Source organism: Rhinopithecus bieti, unplaced genomic scaffold (genome assembly GCF_001698545.2).
Source record: "Rhinopithecus bieti isolate Rb0 unplaced genomic scaffold, ASM169854v2 scaffold_10347, whole genome shotgun sequence".
In the NCBI taxonomy this organism is placed as follows: Eukaryota; Metazoa; Chordata; class Mammalia; order Primates; family Cercopithecidae; genus Rhinopithecus; species Rhinopithecus bieti.
In genome coordinates, this window is record NW_016806836.1 from 3,901,887 (window position 1) to 3,916,899 (window position 15,013).

Sequence of the window (15,013 nt, forward strand, 5' to 3'; positions counted from 1 at the left end):
CGGTGTGCACAGGACTGTTTGATCCTGCACCAAAATGTCCCCAGACCACTAAGTTTGAGTTCTTATATCTCCTTCCCTTGCCCAGCATTGCTTCTCATGGCTTTTGGTGTACCCTCCTCCAGCAGACAGTTTTTTGCTGACTTCCCTTATATGCTAGAGGCTGGAAGATAAAGTTGCTGGGGTTGTGTGTAAAGTGATGATCTGGGTGCTTTTTGCAAGTCAAGCCCCCAGGGCTTTAGTGCCTGAGCTCTCTTCCCTCCTGGAGTTTTGCTTCCTACGTGCAAGTGGATGAAATTTGGAAAAGGAGATATGTGGGGTCTGATGTCATTTTAATTCTCGGCTTCAAGCAAATTATGTGACCTCCAGCAAGTACCTTGGCCTCTCTGGGCAACATGTTTGTCCCCTGAAAATGTGTTGTGACATTTGGCAAAAGCATCGCAGTGATTTCCACAAACTTGCATTTTTCCTCCAGGGCACATTTCCTCTAGGACAGTGGTCCCCAACCTTTTTGGCACCAGCGACCAGGTTCGTGGAAGACAACTGTCCCACGGCTGGCAGGTAGCGGGGAGATGGTTTCGGGATGAAACTGTTGCACATCAGGTCATCATGCATTAGATTCTTATAAGGAGTGTGCAACCTACATCCCTCGCATGCGCAGTTCACAATAGGGTTCACGTTACTATGAGAATCGAATGCCGCTGTAGATCTGGCAGGAGGTGGGGCTCAGGTGGTAATGCTCGCTTGCCCACCACTTACCTCCTGCTGTGTGGCCCGGTTCCTAACAGGCCACGGACCGGCGCAGGGGTTGGGGACTCCTTCTCTGGAATGATTCCATTTCCCATCCCTGCTGACTAGTTGTGGCCATCAGGGAATGGGAAACAGTGACAGGCATCACTTCGTTTCCTGCTTCTGCAGGATCCTCAGCTCACTCACCACTGGGTGGCTATAGAGGACCCAGGGGAGGGCTCCAAGGGTGAACGGGGTGGCAGAGCCAATGGAGAGAAGAACCTGGGATCCCCAGATAGTCTTGATGACTTGGAGGAGGCTTGGAGGAATCAACTCCATTGGGTTTAGCTGCTGAGATAGTCTTAATGACTTGGAGGAGGCTTGGAGGAATCAACTCTGTTGGGTTTAGCTGCTGAGATGGGAGCTGTTCCTGCAGCGTAGCCTAGCACATCCTGAATAGTACACAATGCAAGAAACTTGACCTCCCAGTACAGAGATGAAATATTATTATATAATAATGATAATACTATTTTAAGGACTTTACCTATATTAATTCATTGTTACAAACAGCCCTTTGAAGAGGAGACTATTATCTCCAAGTTAGACAGGTGGAAACACAAGTGAAGAAACTTGCCTGAGCTCATACAACTTGTAGGCAGCCAAGTGAATACTCTCCCAGGCAGGCTGTGAAGCAGCCCTCTCTCCTAACCACTGCCCCCACACTGCCTCTCACTCTGACGACCCTTCAGAGTTTCATGGGCTTGAGGTTATTCGTTTTGGGTAATTTGGGAAGCAGAGCTGGTTAATTACTGATGGGTTGAACATTTTTTTAAAACTCCTGAATCTGTAACAGCACGTCAGATCTTTTATGCATGGGAGTTACTTCAAACTTTCAAGAACAGATAATTCCATGCTAACGGATGTATGTATATGTGTGTGCTGTGCAGCAGTATGAACGGTCATGTGGTTTGTGTCCATGCGTGTATGTCTGCATGAGACGGGCATGTATGTGTAAGATGCACTTGAGTAGTGGATGGGGGATATGAAGGACATTTGTATGCATTTGGTATGTGTGTATATGTGTGTGGTGGGCTTATATGTGGTATGTATGTGATCTGTGTATATGCGTTTGTGTTGCATATGTGTGTACATGCGGCATGCACGTGTGCATGGGCATGGTGTACGTGTGGTATGTGGTGTGTGTCCATATGCTATGCATGTGTGTGTGTGTGTGATGTGGGTCTGTGTAATGTGCCAAGTTTGATGTGTGTGTGAGTGTGTTATGTGTGGGCATGCATCTGTATGTGTTTTGGGTGCTGTGTATATGTGTGTTCGCGCACACACACATGGCATACTAGCTAGCACATATGCATACGCACATAAACATAGCCTATACACATATAACTTGCCCTGCGCCAAGCAGCACCATGCACAGGCATGCATGTGATGTACAGCAGATGGCTAGCCACCAACATGCAGCAGCACACTTATGCATCGCATACTGCGACACACCATCACATGGACCAACAAGCTCACGCCTTACATATGAAACACAGCAAGACCACACTGCACACTCTCATACCACCTCCACATTCACACCATCCACACATGCACCACTCTACACCACCACGCTGGGAGTCAGAGCTGGCCTGGACCCCAGGAGATGGCTGCAGAGGGCGAATGTTTGGGAATAAGCACCATTCGTGAGGTTCACCTTCAATCTGAGCACAGCCACCCTGTTTCCAATTCAAAAAGATCCCCATGCAGCTATGTGGATTCTGCCTCAATTTCCTCCAGAGAGAATTCTCTGAAATTCTTAATGAGGTTCACAGTTGCAGAGTGACAGCCTCTGGGCTGTGTGCTCAGGAAAGCGTGGCACACGGGAGCATGTGCCAGTCCTAACTCCAGCCCTGGTCATTTGTTGGGGCACAGCCCAGATGTCACCTCACCCAGGAAGCCTTTGACCCTCGCACGATGGGGTGCCCCTGTTCCGCATTCCCCTGGTTCCCCTTTTTCCACTGGTCACATGGTATTCATAAATGTATACTTTTGTGGTTTATAATATGAAGTTGCTAGTATTATAATATTATATGTTCCATCTCTGTCTCCCCAAATGGACCTTAACTCCAGGAAGGCAGACTGTGCCCCATCCTGCTGGCATCCCCGGTGCTCAGCCGAGGGCCTGGCGGAGAGGAGCTGCTCTGTTTGTATTCTTGCTGAATGAACGCATCGAATTTTAGCATCGTGGGCTCTGAAAATTAATCTGTGCCATGTTGCCCACATTCCAATCCAGTGTAAAAATGTATGTGTATCTTTCCAGGGAGGAATTACTAGTGGGCAATTTTGGGACCAGCCATGCCTGCCTTCTGGGGTGGTCGGGGGACAGTCTCAGCCTCAGCCCAGGTTGTGCCTCCTGCTTGGAGATGCGTTTGTAGGGGGAGGTGTGAGATGGAGAAAGCTGAGGAAGGTGCTTGGCCCTGGGAAGGGTGAGTGGGGTTGGTCCCTGGGCCAGCTCTGTGGGCAGTGGGGGCAGGCTGCAGGCAGGAGTTAAAGGTGTTCACAATGTTGGGGCCACTGCTCTAGGGTACAGCAATAACTTGAAGCCTCAAGGTGTGAGGGACCCCGACCACAGACTGACCCCGACCGCAGACTGGCCCTGGCAGGTGGAGGATGCTGCAGGGAGAACCTGGCCCACGACAAGGCTGGGGGACCCAGGGCTGGCAGCTTTGGGAGCGCAGGGATGGGGAGTGGGAGAGCCCATGGCAGAGACCCCAGTGCTTTTACAGCAGGTGGGACCCTGGGCTCTTGGATGCTCTGTGGGTCGTGGCCAGCGTCACTGCAGGATGGAGTAGTAAAACATGCAGCAGACGCTGCCTCCCAGGAAGGAGGAAGCCCCTGGAGTGGGGTGGTTGTTCCAGGGCTGAAAATCTTATAGTCACAGGTAAGGTCAGAGCCAGAGACATTTGGAGCAATACTGATGTGACCCCACTTGGACCATGGGCATAGCCAGTATGGTAGGCTATTGCCTTAGAAACATATAGGCCTGGATGGGGATTCTGGTTCAAGCAATTTCCTGAGTGGGTACTCTCAGAAGAGAGTTATATCCTCAGCAGGGCGGGGTGGGAGGAAGGAGCTTAGCAAGGATGGTGTTGCTGCTGGAGGCGGCTTCAGGCTGCTCCCAGGGACTCGGGTTGTGAATGGGACCACAGAATTGGCGTCTCCATTATTTGGTCATTAGCTGTGGCAGCTCAAGGGGGTAATGACTGGGATGGCACTCAGGACCTGGGGATGGGCTCTGGCAACAGAAGAGCCCGGGGAGAGGGGGACACCAGCGCCAACCACTGTAGTCGGCGCTACAGACGGAAGGATTGTGTCCTCCCAGAATTTGACTATTGGAATCCTAACCCTCAATGGGCCAGCATTTGGGGGCGGGGCCTTTGGAAGGTGACCCAGTGGAGCCCTCAGGATTAGGGTGAGCGCTGTTAAATTCTGGAGAGTGCCCTCCCCTCCCGCCCTGTCGGACACAGAGAGGATGGATGTTTACACACCAGCAAGTGAACCCTCCCCCGACGCTGAAGCTGCCAGTGCCTTGATCTTAGACCTCCCAGCCTCCACAAATGTGAGCAGTAAGTTTGTGTTGCTGTGAGCCACCTGGCCCATGGCACTCTGTTATGGCAGCTGGGATGGACTAAGACAGGTGCTGTCCACTCCATGGCCCTGAAATCAGCCTTTAGGTTCTATTTCCACTCTCTGGGGCCCCAGAACACACCCGTGCGACAGTCCCCAGTATCTGCAGGCAGGGTGCTTAGGTTCTGCTTGAGGCCTCTGCGTGTCCCGTACAGCCCAGAGGCTGGCCTTGGCATGTGGACGCTTGGAAGACTCCTGAGCTCCTGGTGCAGCTGTGAGGGATGGCAGCAGGCCTCTGCCTCAGCACCACTTTACAAGGAGGGCCTTGTACTCTTGTCATTGTGGGCTGTCTGCGTGGATCCCAGTGATGCTGTTTTCGCAAACGTGGAAGCAAGAGTTGAATATTAAACTGTCTAAGCCGTCATGTTACTGACAAGCTCCACACAGAAAAGGAAATTGTAACCACATGAAATATTTATGCCGCACGTTGCGGTGCTGCTGCTGATGGGATGGCAGGTGGCTGGTTTGTTTGGGGTTTTCTTTCTTATTTTTCCAAAGTGGATTACAAAATGCCCTCCAGTGGGGAAACTGCACCCCACTCCTGGGCTGTCATCTGGAAGGAGGGGTTTACCGTGATTGGAGAGTGAGAGGCTGGGAGAGCTGTCCTGAGGGTGTAGGCTCCTCTATCTGAGTCCCGAGCCTGGCTGGGAGCAGGGGCACCTGCCCCCACCTCAAAATGGCTGCAATGCAGGGTGCAAGCGTTGCAGCTTTCCAGCAGGCAATTGGTATTTTTCCAGATGTAGTTAAAACAGTCAGGTATTATTTGCCTTTTGTTGTTGTTGTTAGTATCACCATCTAATATCTGCTGGGAAACCTGGTTTAAAGAATCCCGTCTAGGATGCTTCCTACACTCAGGTTTGAAAAACCCCTTGGCCTCCTCCCTGGGTTCCCACTGCTCACTTCCACAAGCCTGGGAGGCCCCATCCTCCAGAGGAAGGGCTCGCCACTGTCACCAGCCGATGCAAGTTCCTGTGTGGCGGCACTCTTGCCCATACCCCTTTTCATCATCACAAGAGCCCTACAGGTCTGTACCACCGTTACCCCCTTAGAGGGCAAGACTGAGGTCAGGGTGCTCCCATCAGCCACACAAACCCACACGGGCTGGTAAAGGTCAGGCAAGACTTTGACCTGAGTCCATCTGGCCCGAGGGGCTCTATGCTTACTTTAGGAGGTTCAACCCTGACTCACCAAGGACAAGGAAACACAGACTTGTTTTCAGCTTTCAGAAGTTTTATTATAAAGAGATTTGAGAGAAGCACTGGGCACCAAGACAGACACTCGCCAGGGCCATGAAACAGCTGCAAACGACGTCAAGAACCCAAACCCAAACCAAACCCCAAAACCACGCACACGGTAGGATAAGCTGCAACTTTGTTCTCAAGGTTTCTTCATAAATAGACAAAAGTCGTCGCTGGCAATTTAAAACAGATGAACACATGGTTAAAAGGAGAGCGGTGCTCCGGGGTGGCTAGCAATCGTCCGGTCCTTGCTGTGAGGATGACGAAACGGTTTGGCAGCCGCTTTTGTGCACGTCTCCCTTAAGATAAAACTTAAAAATGTGCTAAGGATCATATAAAATGATTTTTACCTTAAAGGAAACTACTTTTTCTCCCCACAAAATAATCTTACAGATGTCTTCAGCACAGTTCTAAAACACGTAGTCAACTACTTACACGGAACCAACAGTTTCTAGGTTTCGTAATCTTTTGTTCACACTGGAAAACCGATGTGCACGTCTATGATGGGGGCCGGCCCCCTGGCCCATGCATCTGGGGTGGGTGTCCGTTGGTAAGCGACCCCGCCAGGGGCAGCCCACCTGAGCTGGGGCTGGGGCCAGGCATCCAGACATAGGGTACCGTGCGCAGGGCGAAGACAGGGTCCACAGTTACCCTGGAGCAAGCAGGTCAGCGGGCAGAAGGTTCCTGCAGGTTCTTTGGGCTGGCGGCGGGCAGTGGGCTGCCTCTGCAGAGTCTGGTGGGAGGTCGAGGAAGAGACTCAGCCCTCGGCAATGGGTGTGTCACTGCTCCCTCCGATGGGCCACCCCGCCTCTGGCCAGGGCCTCTTTTCTGCTGTCAGCCCTTCAGGCTCTGAGCAGTGCCTTCCAGCGAGCCTCAGGGATGGTGGGGAGGCGGGATTAGGTGAGGTAGAGCGATTTGTCCCTAGGGAGCAGGCTGAGAGAGAGAGGAGGGGCTGTCAAAGCTGTTGGGTACCTCCCCAGGCCAGGGGAGCACCAGGACCCCTGCACTCTACCCCCCCCCCCCCAAACCCCACTGGATTCAGCTGCCCCTCTGCAGCCGAATGAGGGACTTGCAGCTGCTCCCCCACCCCCACCGCATTCTGCACCAAGCCCCTCCTGGAATCCCAGCAGGGGACCACCTGGTCCTCAGCCCTGGGTGAAAGGGCAGTAGTGTGTCTGTCCTTCATTGAGGCGCATGCTGATGGCACCATTGCTCTCACAGCCGTTTTTAATCACAGGAATTTGTAAATCTCAAACTGAATTAAGGGAGGGACAGGTGCTTTTTATGTTTTTAAAACAGCCCTGTTGCAGTCCGACCTCCATGCTGGATGTGATGGGCCAGCCTCAGGAGGCTTGGACATTGCATGACACTCCCCTACATGCCCTAAGTATTCTGACTTTTGAGAAGGAAAGTTGGGGGCGGGAAAGGGCTGGGCAGGAGGGTCTGCACGTGCTTGGGGTGCAGGGAAGGGATTCTTGCTGAGCCGAGTCCGCCCACCCACGTAGAATCTCACCCCAGGCATGTCAGAAACGGGGCATGCACGGTGGCCACTTGTTCAGTGCCCAAGGGTGCTGGCGGGATCAGTAGAGGAATCAGCCCTGTGCTGGGAGGCCGAGGCTGGGGCTGGGGGCAGGGGTTCTCAGCAGCAAGGTGGCCACCCAACAAGTGCGCTGTGGCTTCCAGGGTGTGGCGCTATCCCTGGAACAGCTGCTTGGCATTACATTCCTCAGGTGTGGCTGTGGCACTCATTTTTGCCAAGGGAATGGGAACCCGGCTGGCGAGTGAAGGAGCAAGCATCCCTCCTCACTGCATCCTCCCTCTCCTGCTGGCTGGAGTGAAAGGTCACTCTTCCCCGGAGCTGGGGTGGCGTGGATCCAGGAAGACCTCTTAGAGGGAGGCGTTAGCATGGGTTTGAAAGGTGGAGTGCAGGACGGGAACGGAGGCCCACGGGAGGACTAGGTAGGACGCTGGGGTGCAGGGGAAAGGGGTCTCTAAGGTGTCTAATTCCTTGGGATAGATAGTGGGTCCGTTCTCCCACCGTGTCTCACCCAGGTCCCCTGTCCTGCATTCTCAGCTGTTCTAGTCTTGGGAGCTGCCCTGCCCAGTAGGCTCCACTCCCCACCGGGGCAGCCCACAGCCGAGGGCTGACTGATGAAGGGGTTAAAAAAGCCAGTTCCCTGACCTCCAGGTGGGAGCCACTCTAGCACAGTTCATGCTCCAGGGCTCCCACGGGATGAGGCACAAGCGAGTCTTCAGCTGAGGCCACATCCCCCCTCGGCTCCTTCCCCCACCCCATCCTGCCTCCCTCACCCCCTTCGCCTGCAGGCTTTCCCCAGCACATCCCCAAGGGCACCCAATCCCTGCTGCCTCAGGCTCTGCTTCTAGGGAACTGGCCTAAGATGCAGGACTCATCTGTGAATGTCACGTGGAAGCATTTGTGAAAAAAACAGGAGCAAGGAAGGAGCAGCAAGACTGAAGACTAGTCAGTTTCCCAAGCAGGCCTCAGGATCAGGCCAGCAGAGTCCTCCCGGGGCCTGGCTCTGCGGTGTCATCTGAGGTCTCGATCCCCTCGGCAGGGCTGACAGTGACTGCAGTGTCCTCCCCTGTCCACGTTGCCCGTGGCCATTCTCCCATCCCTGGCCATCCTATTCCCAGTCTCCCTGGCTGGCAGGACAAAGGCAGGGACAGGTGAGGACTAACCTGCAGGTGCTGATGCCACACTCCCCGCTGGGGTAGCTGCTGTCCCAGTCCCCGCTGCTGGTGGGGTTGGATGGGCCAGGTGAGCAGGACCCCGAGCTGCTGGGGAACTCAGAGATGTGTGGGAAGTCCTACAGATGGGGAAGGAGGAGGCCATGAGCCAAGGAGAGAAGGGGGCAGACTGTCCCAGGCCTCCCGGGGTGGGAGCCCCTGTGTCCAAGGGTGTCCACACAGAAGAGACACTGCCTCCATGTCACCCAGAATTGCCTCTCTGCCTCCAGGGCTGCTGCCTTGCTCCCAGTAGAGCACCCTGAGAAATATTCAACCCTTGTCTTGGCTGAATCAGGGGCTGAAGGACTTTGCTTTCAGGGCCTTTCCCTTTGTGGGCCTCAGTTTCCCAATCTGTAAAATGGAATTACTAAGCCCATTGACCTCTAAGGGCCATGTGAACCTTGTAGCAATCTCTGTGGAACAATTAGCAGGGGTAAGGTCTCGAAGGCTTTGGGAAAGGCCAGGGCTAGGGCTGAGGATGCAGGAAGCAGGGACTGGAATATCCTGAGTCAGTCTGGCAACTTGTGAACTGTTCACTGCAGCCAGCACATCTCAGATAAGGTGTGTGAGACCCACTTCCTAGACGTGGTAACTGAGGCTCAGAGAGGTCAGGTGCCAAGGCTGAGGTTATATCACCGGTCAGTGGCAGGGCTGGGCTTTGAAAGGGCAAAGCCGCTTCCCCTCCCCACACAGTTACAGAGAGCTGTTCCTGCTCTTCCCTGCTTACCTGTGGCCCTGGAGGTGAGGGGCTCATCGCCAGCTGCACCTGGAGTGCCATGGGGGTGGGCAGGACAGGGGGCTGGGGGGCTGGGGACATGCTAACAGGTGGACTGAGGAGGGCGCCCTGGGCGTGAGGGGGCAGTGACAGCTGCTGGTGCAGTGTGGGGCTGAGCGGGAAGGAGGGTGGTGGCGGCGGGGACGCACTGAGGCCTGGCAGCAGAGACTTGGAGCCCAGCGTCCGGGCGAGGCTGGCCGGGGAGGCCCCGCTGCGGAAGGCCTGCAGGTCCGACGGCGTCAGGAAGGAGGCCAGGCCTGGCATGGCATACATGGGCTGCTTGGGTGGGAGCATTTTGGCTGGTGGGTTTGCCTGAGTGCTCTTGGTCTCACCTTGATCCGGGGAGCTCTGGAAGGAGACAGGTATCAGTCACTGGAGAACAGAAGAGGGACGAACCAGAACTTGGGCTGTGAGGCCAGGAGGCTCTGCAACCCACTGACACGGCCCCTGGCTGGCTCTCTTGGGAGAGAGCTTGGACTAACCAGAGCTAGCACAGGGGCCTTAGTCCCCTTGGCTCTGAACATCCAGCCACCCACTGCTTTTATCTTTGGGGGGTCCCCTCCCCATGGGGGAATCCATGCGCCTCAGCCTGGCCAGTGGGACAAGCACCATCCCACTGAGCCAGCTCTAATCATGCCCCTTCCAGCTTCTCTGCCTTTGCAGATGTTGTTCCCTTGACTTTGAACCGCCTTTTACTTGGCCTTTTATGGACCAATTTGTGTGCCATCTCCTCTGTAACAGGAACAACACCCACCTCCACTTGGGTCACGCATCCACAGCCACACCTAGCTTCCTACATTGCTGGTGTTGACAGAGGAGGCCGGGGGTGTGGTGACGAGGTGCCATATTTTGGGGTAGCATGTCCCAAGCCCCATCAGTGGTCAGAAGTAAAAGCCACATAAAACTGGCAAAACTGGGTTTGAATCCTAGTGCAGCCCCTTCAACAAACTGGATCTTTTCAGGCAAGTTGCTCAACCCCTCTGGGTGTTGGGTTCTTATTGGAAGAATCCAGTGGAAAGAAATGCGTGTAAAGTGCCCAGAATGAGCCTGGCACGCTGTAGGTGCCCTGCAGACATGACCATGTAGTTCTGACCCATCCTTTCTAAGACCTGGGGTGCTGGCCTTCCCACGGGCCCCGGTTCTTGCTCCATTCCTCAAATGGCCCCACTCTGATCAGGGCTGTGCCTGGAGATTCCAGGTGTTACCTTGGAGACGAGGCTAGCCCGGTAGGCTGCCAGAGCCTTCAGATATTCCTTCTTGGCTGCTTCTGTCTTCCTCTTATAGGCCTGGAAGAGTCAACACATGAGCAACACTGGGGAGAAAGTTGCAGAAGAGATGTGGTGCAGGGTCCTGGGGTGGGAAGGCATGGATTCAAGGATCATGAATGGATGAGGGGGGTGGGGTCAGAAGCTGAGTCAGCCAGCCACTGGCCCCATTCTGGGAGCACTGCAGAGAAACTGCGGAGACCAGGCCATATCCCAGTTCCTCAGCAACTCCCTGTGTGGCCTTAGCCAACAGGCTTCACTTCTCTGGGTCTCCACGTTACATCAGCACAACTGATCACAGAAAGACAAGGCCCTTTGAAGCCCCCATTCTGATCCAGCACAGTGCAGATTTCTTAATGCTGAGTCACCTGTGCAACCTAGAACGAACCTACTTGTTCATAGTATATTAGGCTGGATTCGGTGTGCTAATATCTTTTATTAAAAATTTTAGACCTAGATTCATATGTTATCGTAGGATTGGTCCGCGTTTGTTCACACCTCCTTGTTTCCACGGCTTTTGGTAGAAACAAGGAGGTGTGAACGACTTCGAGCTTAGCCTCGTGTGACTTGTGTTGGCCAATAAAAGCACAAATGTGATGCAAGTAGAGACTGACAAAGTGATCACATGTTAGTGAGCCCTCTTGCTACTCTTGGAACTCTTACTTAAAAAAATTATTTTTGTACATGAGTAAGTTCTTTAATGGTGATTTCTGAGATTTCGGTGCACCCACCATCTGAGCACTGTACACTGTACCTCATGTATAATCTTTTATCCTTCACCACCCCCATCCTTTCCCCCAAGTCCCAGAAGTCCACTGTATCATTCTTATGCCTTTGTGTCCTCATAGCTTACTTCCCACTTACGAGAACATACAATGTTTGGATTTCCATTCCTGAGTTACTTCACTTAGGATAATTGTCTCCAATTCCATCCAGGTTGCTGCAAATGCTATTATTTCCTACCTTTTTATGGCTGAGTGGTATTCCATGGTGTGTGTGTGTGTGTATGCACATACACACACACACACCCCCTATATTTTCTTTATCCACTCATTGATTGATGGGCATTTGGGCTGGTTCCATATTTTTGCAGTTGTGAACTGGGCTGCTACAAATATGTGTGCAAGTATCTTTTTTGTACAATTACTTCTCCTCTGGATGGATACCCAGCAGTGGGACTGCTGGATCAAACAATAGATCTACTTTTAGTTCTTTGGGGAATCTCCACACTGTTTTTCATAGTGGATGTACTAGTTTATATTCCCACCAACAGTGTAAAAGGGTTCCCTTTTTGCCACATCCATGCCAACATCTATTTTTATGATTATGGACATTCTTGAAGGAGTAAGGTGGTTTTGATTTGCATTTCCCTGATCATAATGATGTTAAGTATTTTTTAATATGTTTGTTGGCCATTTGTATGTTTTGAGAATTGTCTATTCATTTCCCTAGCCCAATTTTTGATGGGATTGTTTTTTTTTCTTGCTGATTTGAGTTCCTTTGTAGATTCTGGATATTAGTCTTTTGTCAGAAGTACAGATTGTGAAGATTTTCTCCCACTCTGTGGGTTGTCTGCTTACCCTGCTGGTTATTTCTTTTGCTATGCAGCTTTTTAGTTTAATTAAGTCCCATCTATTTATCTCTGCTTTTGTTGCATTTGCTTTTGGGTTCCTTGGTCATGAAGTCTTTGCCTAAGCCAATGTCTAGAAGGGTTTTTCCAGTGTTATCTTCTAGAATTTGTAAGGTTTCAAGTCTTAGATTTAAGTCTTTGATCCATTTTGAGTTGATTTTTGTATAAGCTGAGAGATGAGGATCCAGTTTCACTCTTCTACATGTGGCTTGGCAATTATCCCAGCACCATTCGTTGAATAAGGTGTCCTTTCCCCACTTTGTTTTTGTTTGCTTTGTCAAAGATCAGTTGGTTGTAAGGATTTGGCTTTATTTCTGGGTTCTCTATTCTTTTCCATTGGTCTATATGCCTATTTTTATACCAGTATCATGCTGTTTTGGTGACTATAGCCTTATAGTACAGTTTGAAGTCAGGTAATGTGATGCCTCCAGATTTGTTCTTTTTGCTTAGTCATGCTTTGGCTATGAGGGCTCTTTTTTGGTTCCACATGAATTTTAGGATTGTTTTTTCTAGTTCTGTGAAGAATGACGGTGGTATTTTGATGGGAATTGCATTGAATTTATAGATTGCTTTTGGCAGTATGGTCATTTTCACACTATTGATTCTACCCATCCATCAGCATGGGATGTGTTTCCATTGGTTTCATCTGTGATTTCTTTCAGCAGTGTTTTGTAGTTTTCCTCGTAGAGAGAGGTCTTCCACCTCCTTGGCTAGGTATATTCCTAAGTATTTTATTTATTTATTTTTTAATTTTTTTGCAGCTAAAGGGGGTTGAGGTATTGATTTGATTCTCAGCTTGGTCACTGTTGGTGTATAGCAGAGCTATTGATTTGTATACATTAATTTTGTATCCTGAAACTTTGCTGAATTCATTTACCAGTTCTAGGAGGTTTTTGGATGAGTCTTTAGGTATATGATAATCCCATCAGCAAACTGTGACGGTTTGATTTCCTCTTTACTCATTTGGATGCCCTTTCTTTCTTTCTCTTGTCTGACTGCTCTGGCCAGGACTTCCAGTACTGCATTGAATAAAAGTGGTGACAGTGGGCATCCTTGTCTTGTTCTAGTTCTCAGGGGGAATGCTTTCAACTTTTTCCCATTCAATATAATGTTGGCTCTGGATTTATCATAGATGGCTTTTATTACCTTAAGGTATGTCCCTTTTATGCCGATTTTGCTGAGAGTTTTAATCAAAGGGATGCTCAATTTTGTCAAATGCTTTTTCTGTGTCTATTGAGATGATCATGCGGTTTTAAATTCTGTTTATGTGGTATATCACATTTATTGACTTGTGTATGTTAAACCATTCCTGCATCCATGGTATGAAACCCACTTGATCATGGTGGATTATCTTTCTGATACACCATTGAATTCAGTTAGCTAGTATTGTGTTGAGGATTTTTGCATTCATGTTCATCTAGGTATACAATCATGTCATCAGCAAACAGCAACACTTTGACTTCCTCTTTACAGATTTGGATGCTCTTTCTTTCTCTTGTCTGACTGCTCTGGCTAGGACAGTATTCTGTTGAATAGAAGTGGTAAGAGTGGGCATCCTTGTCTTGTTCCAGTTCTCAAGGGGAATGCTTCCAATTTTTCCCCATTCACTATAATGTTGGCTCTGGTTTATCATAGATGGCTTTTGTTACCTTAAGGCATGTCCCTTCTATGCTGATTTTGGGCATAGAAGGAATATTGGCCTGTAGTTTCCTTTTTTGTTGTTGTTGTTCTGTCCTTTCCTGGTTTGGGTATTAGGGTGATTAACTGGCTTCATAGAATAATTTAGGAAGGATTCCCTCTTTATTTTGTGGAATGGTGTCCTTTAAAAGTCTGATAGAATTCAGCTGTGAATCTATCTGGTCCTGAACTTTTTTTTTTGGTTGGTAACTTTTTAATTACCATTTCAATCTCACTGCTTGTTTATTGGTCTGTTCAGAGCTTCTATTTCTTCCTGATTTAATCTAGGAGGATTGTATATTTCCAGGAATTTATCCGTCTCCTCTAGGTTTTCTAGTTTATGTACATAAAAGTGTTCATAGTAGCCTGAATGATCTTTTGTATTTCTGTGGTATCGGTTGTAATATCTCATGTTTTGTTTCTAAGTGAGCTTATCTGGATCTTCTCTCTTCTTGGTTAATCTCACTAATGGTCTATCAGTTTTATCTTTTCAAAGAACCAGCTTTTTGTTTATCTTTTGTATTTTTTGGTTTCAATTTCATTTAGTTCTGCTCTGATCTTGGTCATTTCTTTTCTTCTGCTGCGTTTGGATTTGGTGTGTTCTCTTTCTCTAGTTCCTTAAGGCATGACCTTAGATTGTCTATTTGTACTCTTTCGGACTTTTTGATGTAGGCATTTAATGCTATGAGCTTTCCTCTTAGCACCGCTTTTGCTGTATCCCAGAGGTTTTGATAGGTTATGTTACTATTATCGTTCAAAGAATTTTATAATATCCATCTTGATTTCATTGTTGACCCAACAATCATCAATCATTCAGGAGTAGGTTATTTAATTATTTCCATGTATTTGCATTGTTTTGAGGGTTCCTTTTGGAGTTGATTTCCAGTTTTATTTTACTGTGGTCTGAGAGGGTACTTGATATAATTTCTATTTTCTTAAATTTGTTGAGACTTGTTTTATGGCCTATTGTATGGTCTATCTTGGAGAATGTTCCATGTGCTGATGAATAGAATGTTCTATAAATATCTGTTAAGTCCATTTGTTGTAGGGTATAGTTTAAGTTCATTGTTTCTTTGTTCTTCTGTCGTGATGACCTGTCTAGTGCTGTCAGTGGAGTATTGAAGTTTCCCACTATTGTTGTTTTACTGTCATTCTCATTTCTTATGTCTAGTAGTAATTGTTTTTTAAATTTGGGAGCTCCAATGTTAGATGCATATACATTTAGGATTGCGATATTTTCCTGTTGGACTAGTTTTATCATTATATA

At 49.5% G+C, this 15,013-nt stretch overlaps 1 protein-coding gene across 2 annotated transcripts in view; it reads right to left on the reverse strand.

Moving 5' to 3' along the window:
• Positions 1 to 5,622: 5,622 nt before the first annotated feature.
• The window catches only part of TOX2 (TOX high mobility group box family member 2), a 160,061-nt gene continuing 150,670 nt past the window's right edge, over positions 5,623 to 15,013 (reverse strand). For both annotated transcript variants that reach the window (XM_017878035.1, XM_017878036.1), the window contains exons 6-9: positions 10,380 to 10,460; positions 9,127 to 9,522; positions 8,352 to 8,479; positions 5,623 to 6,584 (exon numbers count right to left, since the gene is read on the reverse strand). In XM_017878035.1, the coding sequence (XP_017733524.1) occupies positions 6,548 to 6,584; positions 8,352 to 8,479; positions 9,127 to 9,522; positions 10,380 to 10,460 (642 nt within the window). In that variant the 3' untranslated portion in view covers positions 5,623 to 6,547. The remainder of the gene's footprint in view (positions 6,585 to 8,351; positions 8,480 to 9,126; positions 9,523 to 10,379; positions 10,461 to 15,013) is intronic.